We start from the raw sequence: 17,149 nt of genomic DNA, 5'->3' as shown, positions 1-17,149 counted from the left end.
TCCTCTCCTTACATCTCAGTCATGGGTTTTAGTTTGCTTAGTTTATAGATGTATCCAAATTTCCTGAATAGTGCCCAGAAAATAGTAAAAGGCCAATAAATATTTGTTCAGTTGAATTGAATAAATTAACCCCAAGTGCTGGAAGCACTTCTGGGCATCTTAGCTACTCTGAGGGCTGTTGGTGTCAAGAACAGTCTCACTATGAGCATGAGAATGGCGTTACATACAAGGTGTTGGAAAATCAGGTGCTTGTGATCTGGGACTAGCCTTGTAGTTTTATTATTATTGTTATTTCAATTTACATATAGTAAAGTCTCCATGTTGTTGTGCAGGTCTGTGGGCTTCGAGTCATGTGTAGAGTCACGTGACCACCACAGTCAAGAGACAGAACAGCCCATCACCTTGAATAGCTCGCAAATATCGCCCCACACAGCAAACCTTTTCCCCACCCCAACCCCTGGCAACTACTAATCTTTCCCTATAGTTTTGTCTTTTCCAGAATAACATATACATGTGTAATCTGTTGAGACTGGCTTCTTCCCCTCAGCCTAAGGCCTTTGATTTTCGTCCATGTTGGGTGTATAATTAGTTTATACATTTTTATTGCTTCATATTATTCTGTTGCATGGATGTAAATATTTTCTTCTAGTCTGTAACTTATGTTTTCATCTTTAAACAGGGTCTTTCACAGAGGAAAAGCTTCAAATTTTGATGAAGTCTAAATCATCAATCTTTTTGTTTTATAGATAGTGCTTTTATGTCAGTTCTAAAATCTCTTTGCTTAACCCAAAGTCACAAAGATTTCCTCCTATGTTTTCTTCTAAAAGTTTTATAGGTCTGTGATTCATTTTGAGTCACTTTTTGTACAAGGTGTGAAGTTTAGGTTGAGATGCATTTTTTTTTTTTGTATATAGATGTTCAATTCTTCCAATGCCATCAGTTGAAAATATTATCTTTTTTCCATTAAATGATCTTTGTAACTTTGTAAAAAATTATTTGGCCATATTTGTGTAGGTCTTTTCCTGGACCCTATTTCATTCCATTCATTTATGTGTCTAGTCCTTCACAAACACTCTCTTGATTATTGTAGCTTTATAAAAAGTTATCAAATCAGCTAATATGAGTTATTTAAATGTATTCTCCCTTTACAAATTTGCTTTGGTGATTTTATTTCTTTTGCTTTTGGCTGTCCTAGTACCATGCAAATGTTTATAATCAGTTTTTAATTTTATTGATTTTTGCCATCTTTGTTATTCCATTTCTTCTGCTTGCTTTGTTTGTTTTTAAAAAAATAGTATCTTAAGGTGGAAGCTTAGATTGTTGATTTGAGATCTTTTTTGTTTTGTATATATTTAATCCTTTAAATTACTTCTAAGCACTGCTTTATCAGCATCCCACAAATATTTCTATGTATGTTCTTTTTATTTAAGTTCAAAATACTTTAAACTTTTCTTGAAACTTTCTCTTTGACCCATAGGTTGTTTTAACTTTCAAGAACTTGGAGATTTTTAAATTATCTTTCTATTATTTGTATTTAATTTAATTCTGTATGGTTAGAGAACACACTTTGTATGATTTTGCTGGTTTAAAAAATGTTCCATGGAAACTACTTGAGAAAAATGTGTATTCTGCAGTTGTTGGGAGGAGTGTTCTATAAATGTCGATGACATCAGTTTGTTGATGGTGTTGTTCATTTCTATCTTTGATGATTTTCTGTCTACTTTATCAATTACTGAGAGAAAGGTGTTGAAGTCTCCAACTTTGGTTGTGGATTTGGCTGTTTGTCTTTTCAGTTCTATCAGTTTTTCTTTATGAATTTTGAGGCTCTGTTTGTGAGATGAATACACATTTTGGATTGTTATAGCTCCTGTAATATCACCTGTTTATTCCTGCTAATTTTCCCTGCTCTGAAGTCCACTTTCTCTGATATTAATAGAGACATACCAGCTTTCTTTTGATTAGTGTTAGCATGGGAAAACTTTCCATACTTTCGCTTTTAACTTATCTATATCATTATATTTCATGATGGCATATAACTTGGTTTTTAATTTTTTTCCATTCTGAAAATATGTATCCATTAATAATTTAATGTATTTATCAATATGTTTGAACTTAGGTCTACCATTTTATTGTTTGTTTTCTCTTTACTCCCCTCTTTTTTGTTTCTTTACTTTTCCTGCCTTTTTGTGGATAGTTTGAATACATATTAGTATTCTATTGAAATTTATGTATTGATGTTTTGTCTCTCTCTGTCTAGTCTTTTTACTGTGTGTTATAGGGATATACAATATACATACTTTACCTTTTGTTTTTTGTTTTCTTTAGAGTCTCTCTAAAGTGTGTCTCACTCTGTTGCCCAGGTGCAGGGCGATCCTCCTGCCTCAGCCTTCCAAGTAGCTGAGACTATAGGTGCACACCACCACACCTGGCTAATTTAATTTTTTTTTTTTTTGGTAGAGATGGGATGTCGCTATGTTGTCCAGGTAAGTCTTAAACTCCTGATTTCAAGCAGTCCTCCCACCTCGGCCTCTTCAAGTGCTTGGATTACAGGTGTGAGCCACTGCTCCCGGCCATACTTAACTTTCAACAGTCTACTTAGAGTTAACATTTCAAATGTATTATAGACAGCTTACCTCTCTGCAGATCCCTTTATCTTTCCCCGTTTTCATTGTGGCTCTCCTATGCATTACACCTCATACAATTTTGCTTTCAACCATCATACATATATTTAAGAACTTAAAAAAAGAAAAATAGTGTAGTATATTTATATGAATATTTACCATTTCTATTATTTTGTCTTCATTCCTGAAATACCAAGTTTCATTCTGTTATTATTTCCCTGCCACTTGAAGAACTTGCTAAAAAGTATCATTTTTAGAATAAATCTGATGGTAAGAAATTCTATTTGTTTTCCTTCATCTGATGTATTTATTTTTCCTTCATTCCAGAAAGATATTTTTGTTGGATATGAAATTTTGTGCATTTCTTTGCAACACTTTAAAAAAGTTGTTTCCTTGCCTTCTGCTTTCTCATGAGAAAATCCACTGTCACTCAGATTGTTCCCCTGTATGTAACGTGTCAGTTTTCTCTGGCTACATTCAAGACTTTTTCATTGTCTTCAGGGTTTGGCAGTTTGATTATGGTGTGCCTGGGCATGAATTTCTTTGTTTATTTTGTTTGGTTTTTGCTAAGCATCTTGAATCTTTAAGATTATACATTTCATTAAATTTGAAGAAAGAATGGTTAAAATCTTCTCAAACACTTTTTTCACTAAACTTGGAAAAAGAATGGCTAAAAACTACTCAAATGTTTTTTTAAAAATACTGTATTGTTTCCCCTCTCCTTCTGAGATGCCAGTGGTAAAAATGTTAGATCCTTTGTTTCTTTGACATATAATCTTGAGGCTGTCCTCATTTTTAAATGTAGTTTTCCTCTTTGAATTGGGCAATTTCTTTCGATCTATCTTCAAGTTCATGAATTCTCATTCTCTTGTTGTTCTCATTCAGTGAGTTTTTAAAATTTCAGTTATTGCAATGTTCAGTTCCTAAATTTACATTTGATTCTTTTTTTCTTGTTTTCATTTCTTTTCTGAAACTTTCTATTTTTTTTCACTCATTTCAAAAGGGTTCACTCTTACTTCTTGGAGTTTGGCTAATAATAACTGGTTACAAGGTCTTGTCTGATAGTTCCAATGTCTGTGTCATCTCAGCCTTGGCATCTATTGATTTCCTTTTTCCATGTGAGAGATCGAGACTTCCCTGGGTTGGTCTGTGTTGAACAATTCAAGGTTGTACCCTGGATATCTTGGATTTTATCTTATGAACTCTGGCTCTTGTTGGCGTCTTACAGAGAATGTTCATGATTTTTTAGCAGGCAATCCACCCAGGGAGGTCCTGGCCATAGATTCCTACCCACCTTTTGTGGACTGTGGTTCAAGTATCAGTTCAGTTTTCAAAGACTTTGCATGTTGATTTGAGGTGCACCCCACTTGCCTCATGCAATAGTCAGTCTCTGTGGTTTACCTGCTAGGTGGGGCCAGATCCACACATGCAGTCAGAACTGAGCCCAGAGGTTAGTACACAGCTGAGTGGTCACACTGTCTTCAGCCTCCTCCTCTTTGTTCTCTCCCTAACACTTTCTGGCTCCATGGGTCCCCTTCCTGGTCTATCTAGAAAGCAGGGATTTATTTTCTCTGCTCTTTCCTGCAACAGCACCTGTCTCTTGGGCTAAAAAGGGAAAAGAAAAAGGGGAAAACAATGAGACAATGAGGGTTTCACCTACACTCTTGGGGCCACCGTTGTTCCTCTAATCAGAGAGAAGGTTTCTCTTCCCGGAGAGTTTTAGAGTCTGCCTGGCGGCTGCTGCTGCTACTGCTGAGGGAATTTCCCAGAAGCTGGGTGGGAAAGAATGGAGAAACCAAAGCGAATGCCAGGGGATTTCCCCAGTGCTCTGCGGCCTGTGGAAGCCGCCTTCCTCACTCCTCAGATGGAAATAGAGGACATTTCTTGGAGTTCTTTCCCTCCTGTCCACACCTGGTGCACAGTTCCGGGTTTTAGTCCACTTATGAGTCCACACCAGGGGGCGCTAGAGGGAGAAGGCCTAGGAAACTCGTGGCCAGTTCCATGGTGCTTGGAGTTTGGTTTCTTCTTCTGCTACCATTTACTTTCCAGAGTCTCCAGAAAGCTGCTCCATGAGTTTGGCCAGGTTTTAGTTGCACTCAGAGGGTAGGACAGAGCAGGGTGTGCTTATACCGTCTTGAAAGGACCCAGAAGCCTGTGTGTGTGTGTGTGTGTGTGTGTGTGTGTGTGTGTGTGTATGGTGTGTGTGCATGTTCAATACAAACTGAGAGCTCCTCAATCTCCCACATATCTGGAGCGAAGGGAAGGAGACCAGGGAACTAACTTCCATTGAGCACTGACTGAGTGCCAGCCACATAGTCCATTATCTACACCCTAGGAGGAAAGTGTAGTATTGTCTACACTGTTGTACAGCTGGGGAAAGCTAGGCTCAGATGGAGCAGTTCATGGTCAGTGTTAGAAAGAAAGATCCAGCAAGTTCTGTCAAAAGGGAAGGGCCTAGAAGGCCCGTGTCTGAAGCCCCTTTTTCCCTCTCTGCAGGGTGGAGGAAGGCGGCGCTGCGATCGCACAGCCCGGGATGGTGTGTGTCATGGTGAGGCTGCTTCCTCGGCTGTACCATGGAGATCACCCACAGGTACCTTTTGAGAAACACAAGTATTTTGTCTTTTTCACATGACTGACCTTTTAGACTCCTCTGGCCCAAGACTCCCTGTTCGTTTTCCTTTGTCCCCAGTGCCGTGTGTTAGCACAGCCACCTTTGGGAAGCATCTCTTATGGGGAATCCCCAGAGTGTCTCGGACCCTTGACTGAGTTGTGCCCAGCCTTCCAAGGCCATTCAAAACAGACCACTTCTGCTGGCAAACTGACCTTTCTGTTATTAAAACAACAGCCAAACTAGGAACGACTGAAAATAATGGCGCCTTCGTGAGGCAAGCCCCAGGCACAGCACTGGGCACTGGCGGGTGGGCCCAGGAATCCTCCACTCACCGATACATTCGCTCGTTCCTCCCGTGGGCTGCAGAGGCCGCCCTGTGCCGTGCGGGGCAGGCAGGGCCGGCCAGACGGGCGCAGACACTGCCCGCAGCGCCTGCGCTGACGGTGGGGGCCGGGGGTGGTGATGGTGCCGACAGACTGAATAACGGAGCTCACAAAGGAACGTCTGATTGTGAATTGTGACAAGTGATATTAAGGGGAAAAGCAGGGTGCCAAGAGAGAGTAAGAGGAATGGACGTAGGGACAGACCTAATTAGATCTAACTTAGATGAAGGGGCGGAGGTGGGAAGCCACGCCTCCGGTGGTGACGTTTAAGCAGCACCTGGAAGGTGAGTAGCCATGAACCTGGCGGGCAGGGGCTGCAGGTGGCAGGGGCAGGTGCAAAGTGGGCGAGCTGGAAACGGGGCAATGAGGCAGGCAGGGGTGGAGGGGCCTCGCCAGCATGCAGTTCATCCCAAAGATAACAGGACACCTCTCTCAAGGGGATGGAGGAGGACACTCTCAGGTTTTGTATTAAAAATGTCATGCGGACTGTTTGGAGGGGGCAGGACTGGGAATGGAGACTGTGGGGAAGAGGTGAGGGGTGGCGGGTAGGAAGCTGTGTCTGCGGTCCAGGTGATGCCTGGGTAGCTGAGTTAGGGTGGTGTCTGTGTGAAGGTGTGAAGAAAGGGCTCAAGAGACCCTCCCGGAGGTAGATTCCGCACCCCTGAGATGAAGGGGGTGCAGGCGCTGGGAAGACAAGGAGTTGAAGGGGACCCTCGAATCTCTCTCCTGGCAGGACTAGCAGCCCCGCTGCAGGAGGCAAGCTGGGAGGGGCAGGCGTGGAACAGCAGGACAAGGCAAAGTCTGAGCGGGCACTCTCCGGTGGAGGAGACGGGAGGAGTTGAGGAATACTGGGAAATGTATCACTTTAGATGTATTAGCAGCAGGTGGAAGGGAATCAATTGAATTGAGTTCATGCTATGTCCCAGGCATGGCGGGGTGGGGGACCTGGCACCTTAAGGCCGCATGTGGCCTTCTGGATCCTTGAGTGTGGCCTTTTGACTAAATCCAAACTTTACAGAACAAATCGTTTTATTAAAAGGGGTGCATCAGAGAAAGATGAAGCTTTTCTTGCCTCCTCTGGTCCTTAACAAAGAACAGTGTTGAAATCAGACGTCTGCGGTTCTCCACCCGACCCTTTCGCTGCTTCTGTAACCCTCATTGCAGTTTGGGGGGCTATTTTTGTCTCCTTTTTAACCAAGGGGGAAATGTAGGTTCAGATAATTTAAAAGACTTTTAAGGAGTGCCGGCTGGCGGCCCTGGTGCCACGCTCGTGCAGCTGGCGGCAGGGCTGGCGGCTCTGCCACGTGCAGCCGCGGCTTCCGCAGGGGAGCGGTGGAGGCCGGGCCGCCCCAGGAGGCAATGAGGGTCAGACTCTGCTTTTTCCAAGGGTTAAAAAGGAGGCAACACATTTTAGGAAGAAATGACAACTGGCTGGTGTTCTTTATCACAGCCTGCGAATGACAGTGGCATTAGGAAGTCCAAATTCAGTATGAGAAGTGAAGTAGGGGAGCGGAAGCCTTGATGTGTGGGGACAGGAACGGTTTCCATGAAGGAAAATCTGTAGCAGTCGGCACAGGAGTCAAAACGCCTCACTGGGTTCCATGTTTCCATGTCCTTGGTGACTGGACTTGTTGTTCTGGTTCCTGTCCCTCTGCCGGATAATGGTGACAGCGTGGCTGTGACACCAGGGAGCGGCCATGTACCGAGTGGTGAGACGGGCTGCACTTCACAGTGCTCCACATTCGGAGCAAGGAAGGAGGCCGGGATAAAAGGGACACAAAGTCAACAATAAGCATGCCATTGTTCCTGTGCTTCTGAGGGTCAGGCAGGTGCAGCAGGAGTGGCCGGTCTGGGTGCTGGCTGGGTTGGACCACCCAAAATGGCCTCTTCTTCAGAGGGATGGTACCTCAGCAAGGCCGGCTCAGCTGGCCAGGTCTCCTGCACTGGCTCCCCTGGGTCAGAGGCCTAGGGCTTGGTTCAAGCTGTCGGTGGTCTCCTGGGCTCCCTGCCACCCAGCCCTCTCCACCTGCCTTTACCTGTGTCCCTCTGAGTGGATGCTCCATCAGGGCACATGGCAGCTATGTGGCCTGGGCTCCCACGGCCACAACAGCAGAAGCTTCCATGCTTTCAAAGCTTGGGCAGAGACAAACCAGCCTTCTTTCCACAGCATCCTGTTGGTCAAAGCCAGTCCCGGGCTCAGCTTCGACTCAGCAGGAGGGAACATGCCCCTGCCCTCCTGGGTGAGGGTGCTGTGTGTGTACAGGAGAGAGACACTTGTTGGGGCCGTCTGTAAAGACCAGCTACTATAATTGCCTTAAGCATCTGACCGATGGATAAAAACATTCGACCCCCAAATCTGGTGTCTTCTAACCACTGAGTGATTAAGACCTACAGTCCAGGACCTTGCCTTCTTTACTTTAGTATTCAAGGCAGGACCTGCTGGAGAAAATGAAAAACTAATACACATTGGAGGTTGCCTCTGTGCCAGAAATGTTGCCTTGCCAATCTCCACAATGGCTCTGTGAGTCTGTGAGGTGCTCCAGTTCTGCAGGTGCTGGAGGCCTCGGAAGCTGTGTGACTCCTAGGGTCATGGTGAGGGTAGCTGGCGAGGGAAGATCCGAAGGTCACCCTGGTCCGAGCTCCAGGCACGTCTGCTGAACAGGCCTCTGGCCTCCGCAGCTCTCGCAGAACGCAGTCATGCGCTCTAGGCACCGGCGCCTCCCCAGGTGCAGCGGCCTTACTGTGAGCACGTCCAGCTTTCCGAGCTGTGTTTCATACAGTGCAGCACCCTTGCCGTTGGAACAACTCAGCTGTCTTAGTAGTCAGATGATTGCTGATGGGTGCATTCTGTGAAAATCCACTGTAATAATGACTGATGAAGTGACACAGAGAGGACAGTGGCCTGTCTTACTCCCTCTTACAGGCACAGAAACTCCATGGATGGAGTTTTGGATTGACTCCTTGAGTCGTCACAACACTGTGTAAGGAAGAACTTCTACTATTTGCTCATCCTTTGATAATAATTGGACAAATTAGGCATGCAAATGAGAATTCCATTTGGTATGCTTTCTATTTGGATCACAATGAGTAATTTAGGAAAAAATCTAATTGTCTCACACCCTCTCTAAATATGCAAATGAAATGTAGTGGTGCATTTTCTCAAATATTTTCCGTAGATGCCAAATCAGTAGCTATTAAGAAAAGAGTTGGATAATTACAGTAATTAATTTCTGAAAGGAGGTAGAGGAAACCTCATAACAGCAGATAGAGTAGTGCATCAAATGAGAAATGAGATCACACAAAAAGATGCTGAAACAAAACTGATGCAGGCCTTGGCAGATTTTGGTGCAGGAAAAAGAGTGGGAGTTTCAGTAGATGGCAGTGTTACTAAAATGATGGAGAGTGCGTCCCGTCATCATTTAGATCTGCTTGGTGGCTGCTGACATTCCCTGCACTCTTACCGCCCTTACATTGCTCACATGCTCTTCCTCCCTCCGGGATGAGAAACCGATGGCTCTCTGAGGTACAGATGTCATCTGAGGGCCACTGTTTAAATGACCTATGGGCGTTCCGTGCTGGCTTATTTCCAGTTGTGGCCACATGGCATTTGTTCTGTGAATGACCTGGAAGTGTTTCCCCCTCTGCAACCCAGCACTGTGAGCTGCTCTTGGAAGCAGATGACCCAGCTGGTTTGCTGCCTCTGGCCGCACTGGCATAAAGAACTAGGTGGTGGGAGCTTCACTGTGCACAAGGAAAGCTGGAGTCCGCCCCAGTTCTCTGGAGCTGAATCGGCCCCAGAAGGAAGCTGCTATTTGGGCAGAAAGCTACGTTCCCTTTCTGGCATACTCAGAAGGAGGAGGTGGGGGGAGGCCGTGTGCTAGAGCTCTGACCAGGACTGGAAGGGCTCTCCAGGCCTAGGCAGCACCCCTTCGCCCAGCACTGTGGCCTTTACGCAGGTCGTAGCCGGGCTGTTTGCTGTGCACATGGCAACCGTGACACAGAGGGTGGGAGGCCGGGTCTAGTCCAGCCGGGTGTGACTCAGCCTGCGTTGGAGCCGCCCATCCGACATGCCTGCCTCTGTGAGTAGCTATGAGACACCTCCTGCGTGTCTCTGGGGTCCACAGACGAGTGCCACAGGAACTCAGACCCCGGGTCTGCGGGTGGAGGTGGAGGAGCTCGGAAGACAGTGAGGAAACTTCCTGACACCTGTGACAGAGGCTTGCCCATAAGGCCTTGGGACACGGGGCAGCGAAAAGCCACAGAGATGGGACGCTGGAGCTAGGCTTCAAAGAAAAGGCGTGCCCCTGCCAGATCAGAGAGAGGAGGGAGGGAAGAGAAGCTCAAACACAGAGGGAAACACAAACAAAGATGCCTATGGGGGACTTTTACTAGTTCAGCTGGGCTAGGATAAACCACATGGGTGGAAGGGCAGTGAGTGGGGCTGGGAAGGCCAGTGGAAGCCACGTCATGAAGGGCCTTGAATGCCAAGCTAAGAGAGTTGGACTTTATTGGGTTACCATCCATTGACATCGTCGTTGTTGTCATCATCATCACCATCACCACGTTTAATGAACACCCACTGTGGCAGGGACAGAGTTCAGGCTCCGAAGACGGCAGATTGTGGTCACATCTCAGCTGTGTCACTCAGCAGTCACACATTCGTGGGAAAGTTATTTAACCTCTTTGGTCCTTAACGTCCTTTGTGTAGTGTGGGGGTAATGACTGGCGCCTACCTCGTGGGATCGTTGTGAGGATCACATGAAGCGATGCATGAACGTTCAGTGTGGTAAGCAGAACATGCACAGCCGTGTGGGAAGGACTTGATAATGGTGTAGTTACTGTTATTACTCGCCAAAAACTTTACAAGCATTTTACCGTTTAAACTTCATAATAACCCTGTACGGTGGCTATCAGTATTCCTGCTTCACAGATGAAGACTTGGAACTTGCAGCAATTAAGTGACAGAGTCAACACTGTTGCTATTGGTGACTGTGGGATCCAGACCTCCTGCCACCCCACCAAGGCACCTTTCCTGAGGGGAAGTGGTAGCCGTGGGCAGTTACGGGAAGGTCATGGCACAGGTGGGCCTGGGCACTAGTGAGACCATTGTCACCCTAAGTCTGCACCCAGAGACATTGTTGGGTGGGTCCCAGAGGCCCAGGGCTGCTGAGAGAACTCTATTGCTATGGCAACCTCTGCACAGTCTGCTGAGACACGAAGAAGATCAGGTTTGGGCTGCCTGTATCTATTAACTCATTTGTGCCTAAATTTGGAAGGGTGCCGTTTTCTGGAATTAGCCTGTATTTCAAATACACTGAACTAATCGTATAGGTTTCAAATAACTAAAATATTGACAATATTAATAGCCCTGGATAGCATTGCATGAGGGCAGGCTATTTCAAAAGAGAGCCATTTCCTCTAACGAGGAAATTGGTAAAGCGAGATTCTTGCTTTGTTAAATTATAACACATTAGGCATTTCACATATGTTGCATTTCTATGGTTCCTACGCTCTCTCCCACTGAGCCCCATCCTCAAAATATTTCTATTATTCATGAGTGGAAAATCTCAGATTTTGTCAGAATCCAGGTGACCTCTCAGACGGAGAAAAGAGGCACTGTGTGCAGGGAGGTGACCAGGGTCAGGGTCAAGCTACCTGGACTTAGCATGATGGGGGACGGTTCAGCCCAGCCACAAGGCAAATTTGCATCTAGTGCCTTTGACCCTCACTGCGTATGTGACACGCAGGCCATTTCTTTTCTCTGCACCTCAGTTTCAGCCACTTGGATTTGGCCTAACTCAGCGGGGTTAGAGTCAGCGTCTCGGGCGTGCATGATGCAGCCAGGGGTCGGCAATAGGGAGCGGTGAGGCCAGTGGCCAAAGGGGAGTGCTTGTCCTGCCTAAAGGCACCCACATGTAATTAAGAAGAAACAAAACAGAAGTAAAACCAAACTGTGGTCCCCACTGAAACACTTCTACAGGCCGTCTGTTTATGACCCATATCAGGTCATAAATTTTCTTCTTCATAATGAGCATATGGTGTGGTGTTAAGATCATGGGCTTTGTAGTAAGGTTTAGGCTGGGATGCCAGTTCTGCCACCCAGTATCTATATGGCCTTAGGAAATTGATGTAACCTTTTCAAGTCTCAGTGTTCTCATTTGCAAGACGGGCATAATAGTTCCTGCTGAGAAGAGCAGTGAAAGCAGAGTTGTAGAGTTTCGCGCAGTCCCTGTGCTCAGTGTGTGCCTGTCAGAGGCTGCTCCACTGCACCCCTCCCTCTCTTCCGGCTTTGTATTCTTCAGACTCTGGGTCATGGTATATGAAACTCTGAAAATATTAAATGGAAGGTAATACATTTTAGGTATATTTCCAGCTGACATTACACTATTGATAGATTAATGACAGGAAGTTGACATTGAACTATATGTTAATATCTGCTTATGAGTCGGAAGGCTGGGTGCTTTCTCCTGCCACGTCTGTGCTTTATCAGTGACCGGAGAGAAGCTCAGAGTGTAGCCGGCATAAAGAGGGGAGGAGTTCACAGTGGATGATAGGACGGGGACGGGAAGGGTCCCTGCCAGCTTGAGCAATGGGTAAGAATCCACGGGGTCAAAGTGCAGCAGAGATATCCACCTGCACTCATGTCTAAACACACATTCTTGCTGGCTGGCGCAGGACAAATGTATGTGAGTCCCAGCGGTGTTAGAGCAAGGTCAATAGTCGTCCCAAGTGGACTGAGGACACTGGATGGTGAGTTCCACTCTTTCAGGGTGGGTGGACGGCAGCTGCAGTCCAGCCGGGTGGTCAGGCGCTGAGTCTGGGCACAGCCACACCCACTCACAGCACCCCAGGAAGTCGGGAGCAGGCGGCGAGGAGCCCTGGCAGGCGCCTGTCCTCAGAGGGAGACGCCTCACTCCCGGTCTAGTGTCAGGGCCTGGAGTGAGTGTTGGGATACTGATTTTGGGTCAGGCTGGGCCTGGGACCAGAGCTTGGAATGGGTACACAAGTCAGAGGGCAGCCCTGTGATCTGGGGCGTCTGGCAGAGTCTGGTTCCGAGACTCAGGGTGCTTTACAGATCAACTGCACCAGAGGTGGGTGAGTCCCCAGGCGGCTCTCAAGAGCGGGGCGATCCTGGGTCGCTGGGCTCCTCGCCCTGTGGGACGGGCGATCTGAAGAGCCCAGGGCCCTGTTCATGGTGTGCATTGCTCCCTGAGCTGGGCGGGGGTGGTCTGGCAGGCAGAGGAGCAAGCCCCTCTGCATGGCACCGAGGCCTCTGGCTCCGGGCCTCTGCCCTGTGACCCGGCCGTCCCCACACGGCTGTGCTCATGCTCATCCCCGGCCTTCACACCCGCTGTTCCCTCTCCCAGGAGGACCATTTCTCTGCCAGCCTGGCTCACTCACTCATCATCCTTCAACACTTAATTGGCATCTCACGTTTTGTGACCATCCTGTCAGTGCCATGGGTTAGGTACTTTCTGTGTGCTAGAATGTCCTGTGCTCACACCTAGTGAGCAGCTGTTGTATTTGAGGCAGAGCACCAGGGGAACACGGGTGAGGAGCCCTTGCCTCAGGCAGTAGCTCACAGTGCTGTGTGGGGGGGGAGGAGGACACGCAGACAGAGGGAAGCAGCCATGGTGTGGCATTTACCATGGTTACAGTACAGGCACAGTGCTGTGTGGGGTGGGGCGGGGGACACACAGACAGAGGGAAGCAGCCATGGTGTGGCATTTACCATGGTTACAGTACAGGCACAGTGCTGTGTGGGGTGGGTAGGGGACACGCAGACAGAGGGAAGCAGCCATGGTGTGGCATTTACCATGGTTACAGTACAGGCACAGTGCTGTGTGGGGTGGGGAGGGGGACACGCAGACAGAGGGAAGCAGCCATGGTGTGGCATTTACCATGGTTACAGTACAGGCACAGTGCTGTGTGGTGCAGAGAGGAGGGGGACACACAGACAGAGGGAAGCAGCCATGGTGTGGCATTTTCCATGGTTACAGTACAGGCACAGTACTGTGTGGTGCAGAGAGGAGGGGGACACACAGACAGAGGGAAGCAGCCATGGTGTGGCATTTACCATGGTTACAGTACAGGCACAGTGCTGTGTGGGGTGGGGAGGGGGACACCCAGACAGAGGGAAGCAGCCATGGTGTGGCATTTACCATGGTTACAGTACACGCACAGTGCTGTGTGGGGTGGGGCGGGGGACACGCAGACAGAGGGAAGCAGCCATGGTGTGGCATTTACCATGGTTACAGTACAGGCACAGTGCTGTGTGGTGCAGAGAGGAGGGGGACACACAGACAGAGGGAAGCAGCCATGGTGTGGCATTTTCCATGGTTACAGTACAGGCACAGTACTGTGTGGTGCAGAGAGGAGGGGGACACACAGACAGAGGGAAGCAGCCATGGTGTGGCATTTACCATGGTTACAGTACAGGCACAGTGCTGTGTGGGGTGGGGAGGGGGACACGCAGACAGAGGGAAGCAGCCATGGTGTGGCATTTACCATGGTTACAGTACAGGCACAGTGCTGTGTGGTGTGGGGAGAGGGACACGCAGACAGAGGGAAGCAGCCATGGTGTGGCATTTACCGTGGTTACAGTACAGGCACAGTGCTGTGTGGGGTGGGGAGGGGGACACACAGACAGAGGGAAGCAGCCATGGTGTGGCATTTACCGTGGTTACAGTACAGGCACAGTGCTGTGTGGGGTGGGGAGGGGGACACGCAGACAGAGGGAAGCAGCCATGGTGTGGCATTTACCATGGTTACAGTACAGGCACAGTGCTGTGTGGTGCAGAGAGGAGGGGACACACAGACAGAGGGAAGCAGCCATGGTGTGGCATTTTCCATGGTTACAGTACAGGCACAGTGCTGTGTGGGGTGGGGAGGGGGACACACAGACAGAGGGAAGCAGCCATGGTGTGGCATTTACCGTGGTTACAGTACAGGCACAGTGCTGTGTGGGGTGGGGAGGGGGACACACAGACAGAGGGAAGCAGCCATGGTGTGGCATTTACCGTGGTTACAGTACAGGCACAGTGCTGTGTGGGGTGGGGAGGGGGACACGCAGACAGAGGGAAGCAGCCATGGTGTGGCATTTACCATGGAGACAGTACACGCACAGTACTGTGTGGGGTGGGGCGGGGGACACGCAGACAGAGGGAAGCAGCCATGGTGTGGCATTTACCATGGTTACAGTACAGGCACAGTGCTGTGTGGGGGGGAGGGGGACACGCAGACAGAGGGATGCAGCCATGGTGTGGCATTTACCATGGTTACAGTACAGGCACAGTGCTGTGTGGGGTGGGGAGGGGACACGCAGACAGAGGGAAGCAGCCATGGTGTGGCATTTACCATGGTTACAGTACAGGCACAGTGCTGTGTGGGGTGGGGCGGGGGACACGCAGACAGAGGGAAGCAGCCATGGTGTGGCATTTACCATGGTTACAGTACAGGCACAGTGCTGTGTGGGGGGGAGGGGGACACGCAGACAGAGGGATGCAGCCATGGTGTGGCATTTACCATGGTTACAGTACAGGCACAGTACTGTGTGGGGTGGGGAGGGGACACGCAGACAGAGGGAAGCAGCCATGGTGTGGCATTTACCATGGTTACAGTACAGGCACAGTGCTGTGTGGGGGGGAGGGGGACACGCAGACAGAGGGATGCAGCCATGGTGTGGCATTTACCATGGTTACAGTACAGGCACAGTGCTGTGTGGGGTGGGTAGGGGACACACAGACAGAGGGAAGCAGCCATGGTGTGGCATTTACCATGGTTACAGTACAGGCACAGTGCTGTGTGGGGTGGGGAGGGGGACACGCAGACAGAGGGAAGCAGCCATGGTGTGGCATTTACCATGGTTACAGTACAGGCACAGTGCTGTGTGGTGTGGGTAGGGGACACGCAGACAGAGGGAAGCAGCCATGGTGTGGCATTTACCATGGTTACAGTACAGGCACAGTGCTGTGTGGGGTGGGTAGGGGACACGCAGACAGAGGGAAGCAGCCATGGTGTGGCATTTACCATGGTTACAGTACAGGCACAGTGCTGTGTGGGGTGGGGAGGGGGACACGCAGACAGAGGGAAGCAGCCATGGTGTGGCATTTACCATGGTTACAGTACAGGCACAGTGCTGTGTGGGGTGGGTAGGGGACACACAGACAGAGGGAAGCAGCCATGGTGTGGCATTTACCATGGTTACAGTACAGGCACAGTGCTGTGTGGGGCGGGCAGGGGGGCACGCAGACAGAGGGAAGCAGCCATGGTGTGGCATTTACCATGGTTACAGTACAGGCACAGTGCTGTGTGGGGGTGAGGGGGACACACAGACAGAGGGAAGAGCCATGGTGTGGCATTTACCATGGTTACAGTACAGGCACAGTGCTGTGTGGGGTGGGTAGGGGACACGCAGACAGAGGGAAGCAGCCATGGTGTGGCATTTACCATGGTTACAGTACAGGCACAGTGCTGTGTGGGGTGGGGCGGGGGACACACAGACAGAGGAAAGCAGCCATGGTGTGGCATTTACCATGGTTACAGTACAGGCACAGTGCTGTGTGAGGTGGGGCGGGGACACACAGACAGAAGGAAGCAGCCATGGTGTGGCATTTACCATGGTTACAGTACAGGCACAGTGCTGTGTGGGGTGGGTAGGGGACACACAGACAGAGGGAAGCAGCCATGGTGTGGCATTTACCATGGTTACAGTACAGGCACAGTGCTGTGTGAGGTGGGGAGGGGGACACGCAGACAGAGGGAAGCAGCCATGGTGTGGCATTTACCATGGTTACAGTACAGGCACAGTGCTGTGTGGGGTGGGGCGGGGGACACACAGACAGAGGGAAGCAGCCATGGTGTGGCATTTACCATGGTTACAGTACAGGCACAGTGCTGTGTGAGGTGGGGCGGGGACACACAGACAGAGGGAAGCAGCCATGGTGTGGCATTTACCATGGTTACAGTACAGGCACAGTGCTGTGTGGGGTGGGGCGGGGGACACACAGACAGAGGGAAGCAGCCATGGTGTGGCATTTACCATGGTTACAGTACAGGCACAGTGCTGTGTGAGGTGGGGCGGGGACACACAGACAGAGGGAAGCAGCCATGGTGTGGCATTTACCATGGTTACAGTACAGGCACAGTGCTGTGTGGTGCAGAGAGGAGGGGGACACACAGACAGAGGGAAGCAGCCATGGTGTGGCATTTACCATGGTTACAGTACAGGCACAGTGCTGTGTGGGGTGGGGAGGGGGACACGCAGATAGAGGGAAGCAGCAATGGTGTGGCATTTACCATGGTTACAGTACAGGCACAGTGCTGTGTGGGGTGGGGAGGAGGACACGCAGACAGAGGGAAGCAGCCATGGTGTGGCATTTACCATGGTTACAGTACAGGCACAGTACTGTGTGGGGTGGGGAGGGGGACACGCAGACAGAGGGAAGCAGCCATGGTGTGGCATTTACCATGGTTACAGTACAGGCACAGTGCTGTGTGGGGTGGGGAGGGGGACACGCAGACAGAGGGAAGCA

At 49.4% G+C, this 17,149-nt stretch overlaps 1 protein-coding gene across 8 annotated transcripts in view; it reads left to right on the top strand.

Moving 5' to 3' along the window:
- The window catches only part of LOC105860094 (WD repeat- and FYVE domain-containing protein 4), a 305,642-nt gene that overhangs the window by 80,924 nt on the left and 207,569 nt on the right, over positions 1-17,149 (top strand). For all 8 annotated transcript variants that reach the window (XR_012922921.1, XM_076010311.1, XM_012744548.3 and 5 more), the window contains exon 13: positions 5,118-5,211. Coding sequence is in view for 7 of the 8 variants with exons in the window: in XM_076010311.1 (XP_075866426.1) it covers positions 5,118-5,211 (94 nt within the window). In the remaining variant the exon portion in view is untranslated. The remainder of the gene's footprint in view (positions 1-5,117; positions 5,212-17,149) is intronic.

The sequence above is a fragment of the Microcebus murinus genome, chromosome 14 (assembly GCF_040939455.1).
Source record: "Microcebus murinus isolate Inina chromosome 14, M.murinus_Inina_mat1.0, whole genome shotgun sequence".
In the NCBI taxonomy this organism is placed as follows: Eukaryota; Metazoa; Chordata; class Mammalia; order Primates; family Cheirogaleidae; genus Microcebus; species Microcebus murinus.
Note: the sequence above shows the minus strand (reverse complement) of the source record. Positions and strands in the feature narration are given on the sequence as shown.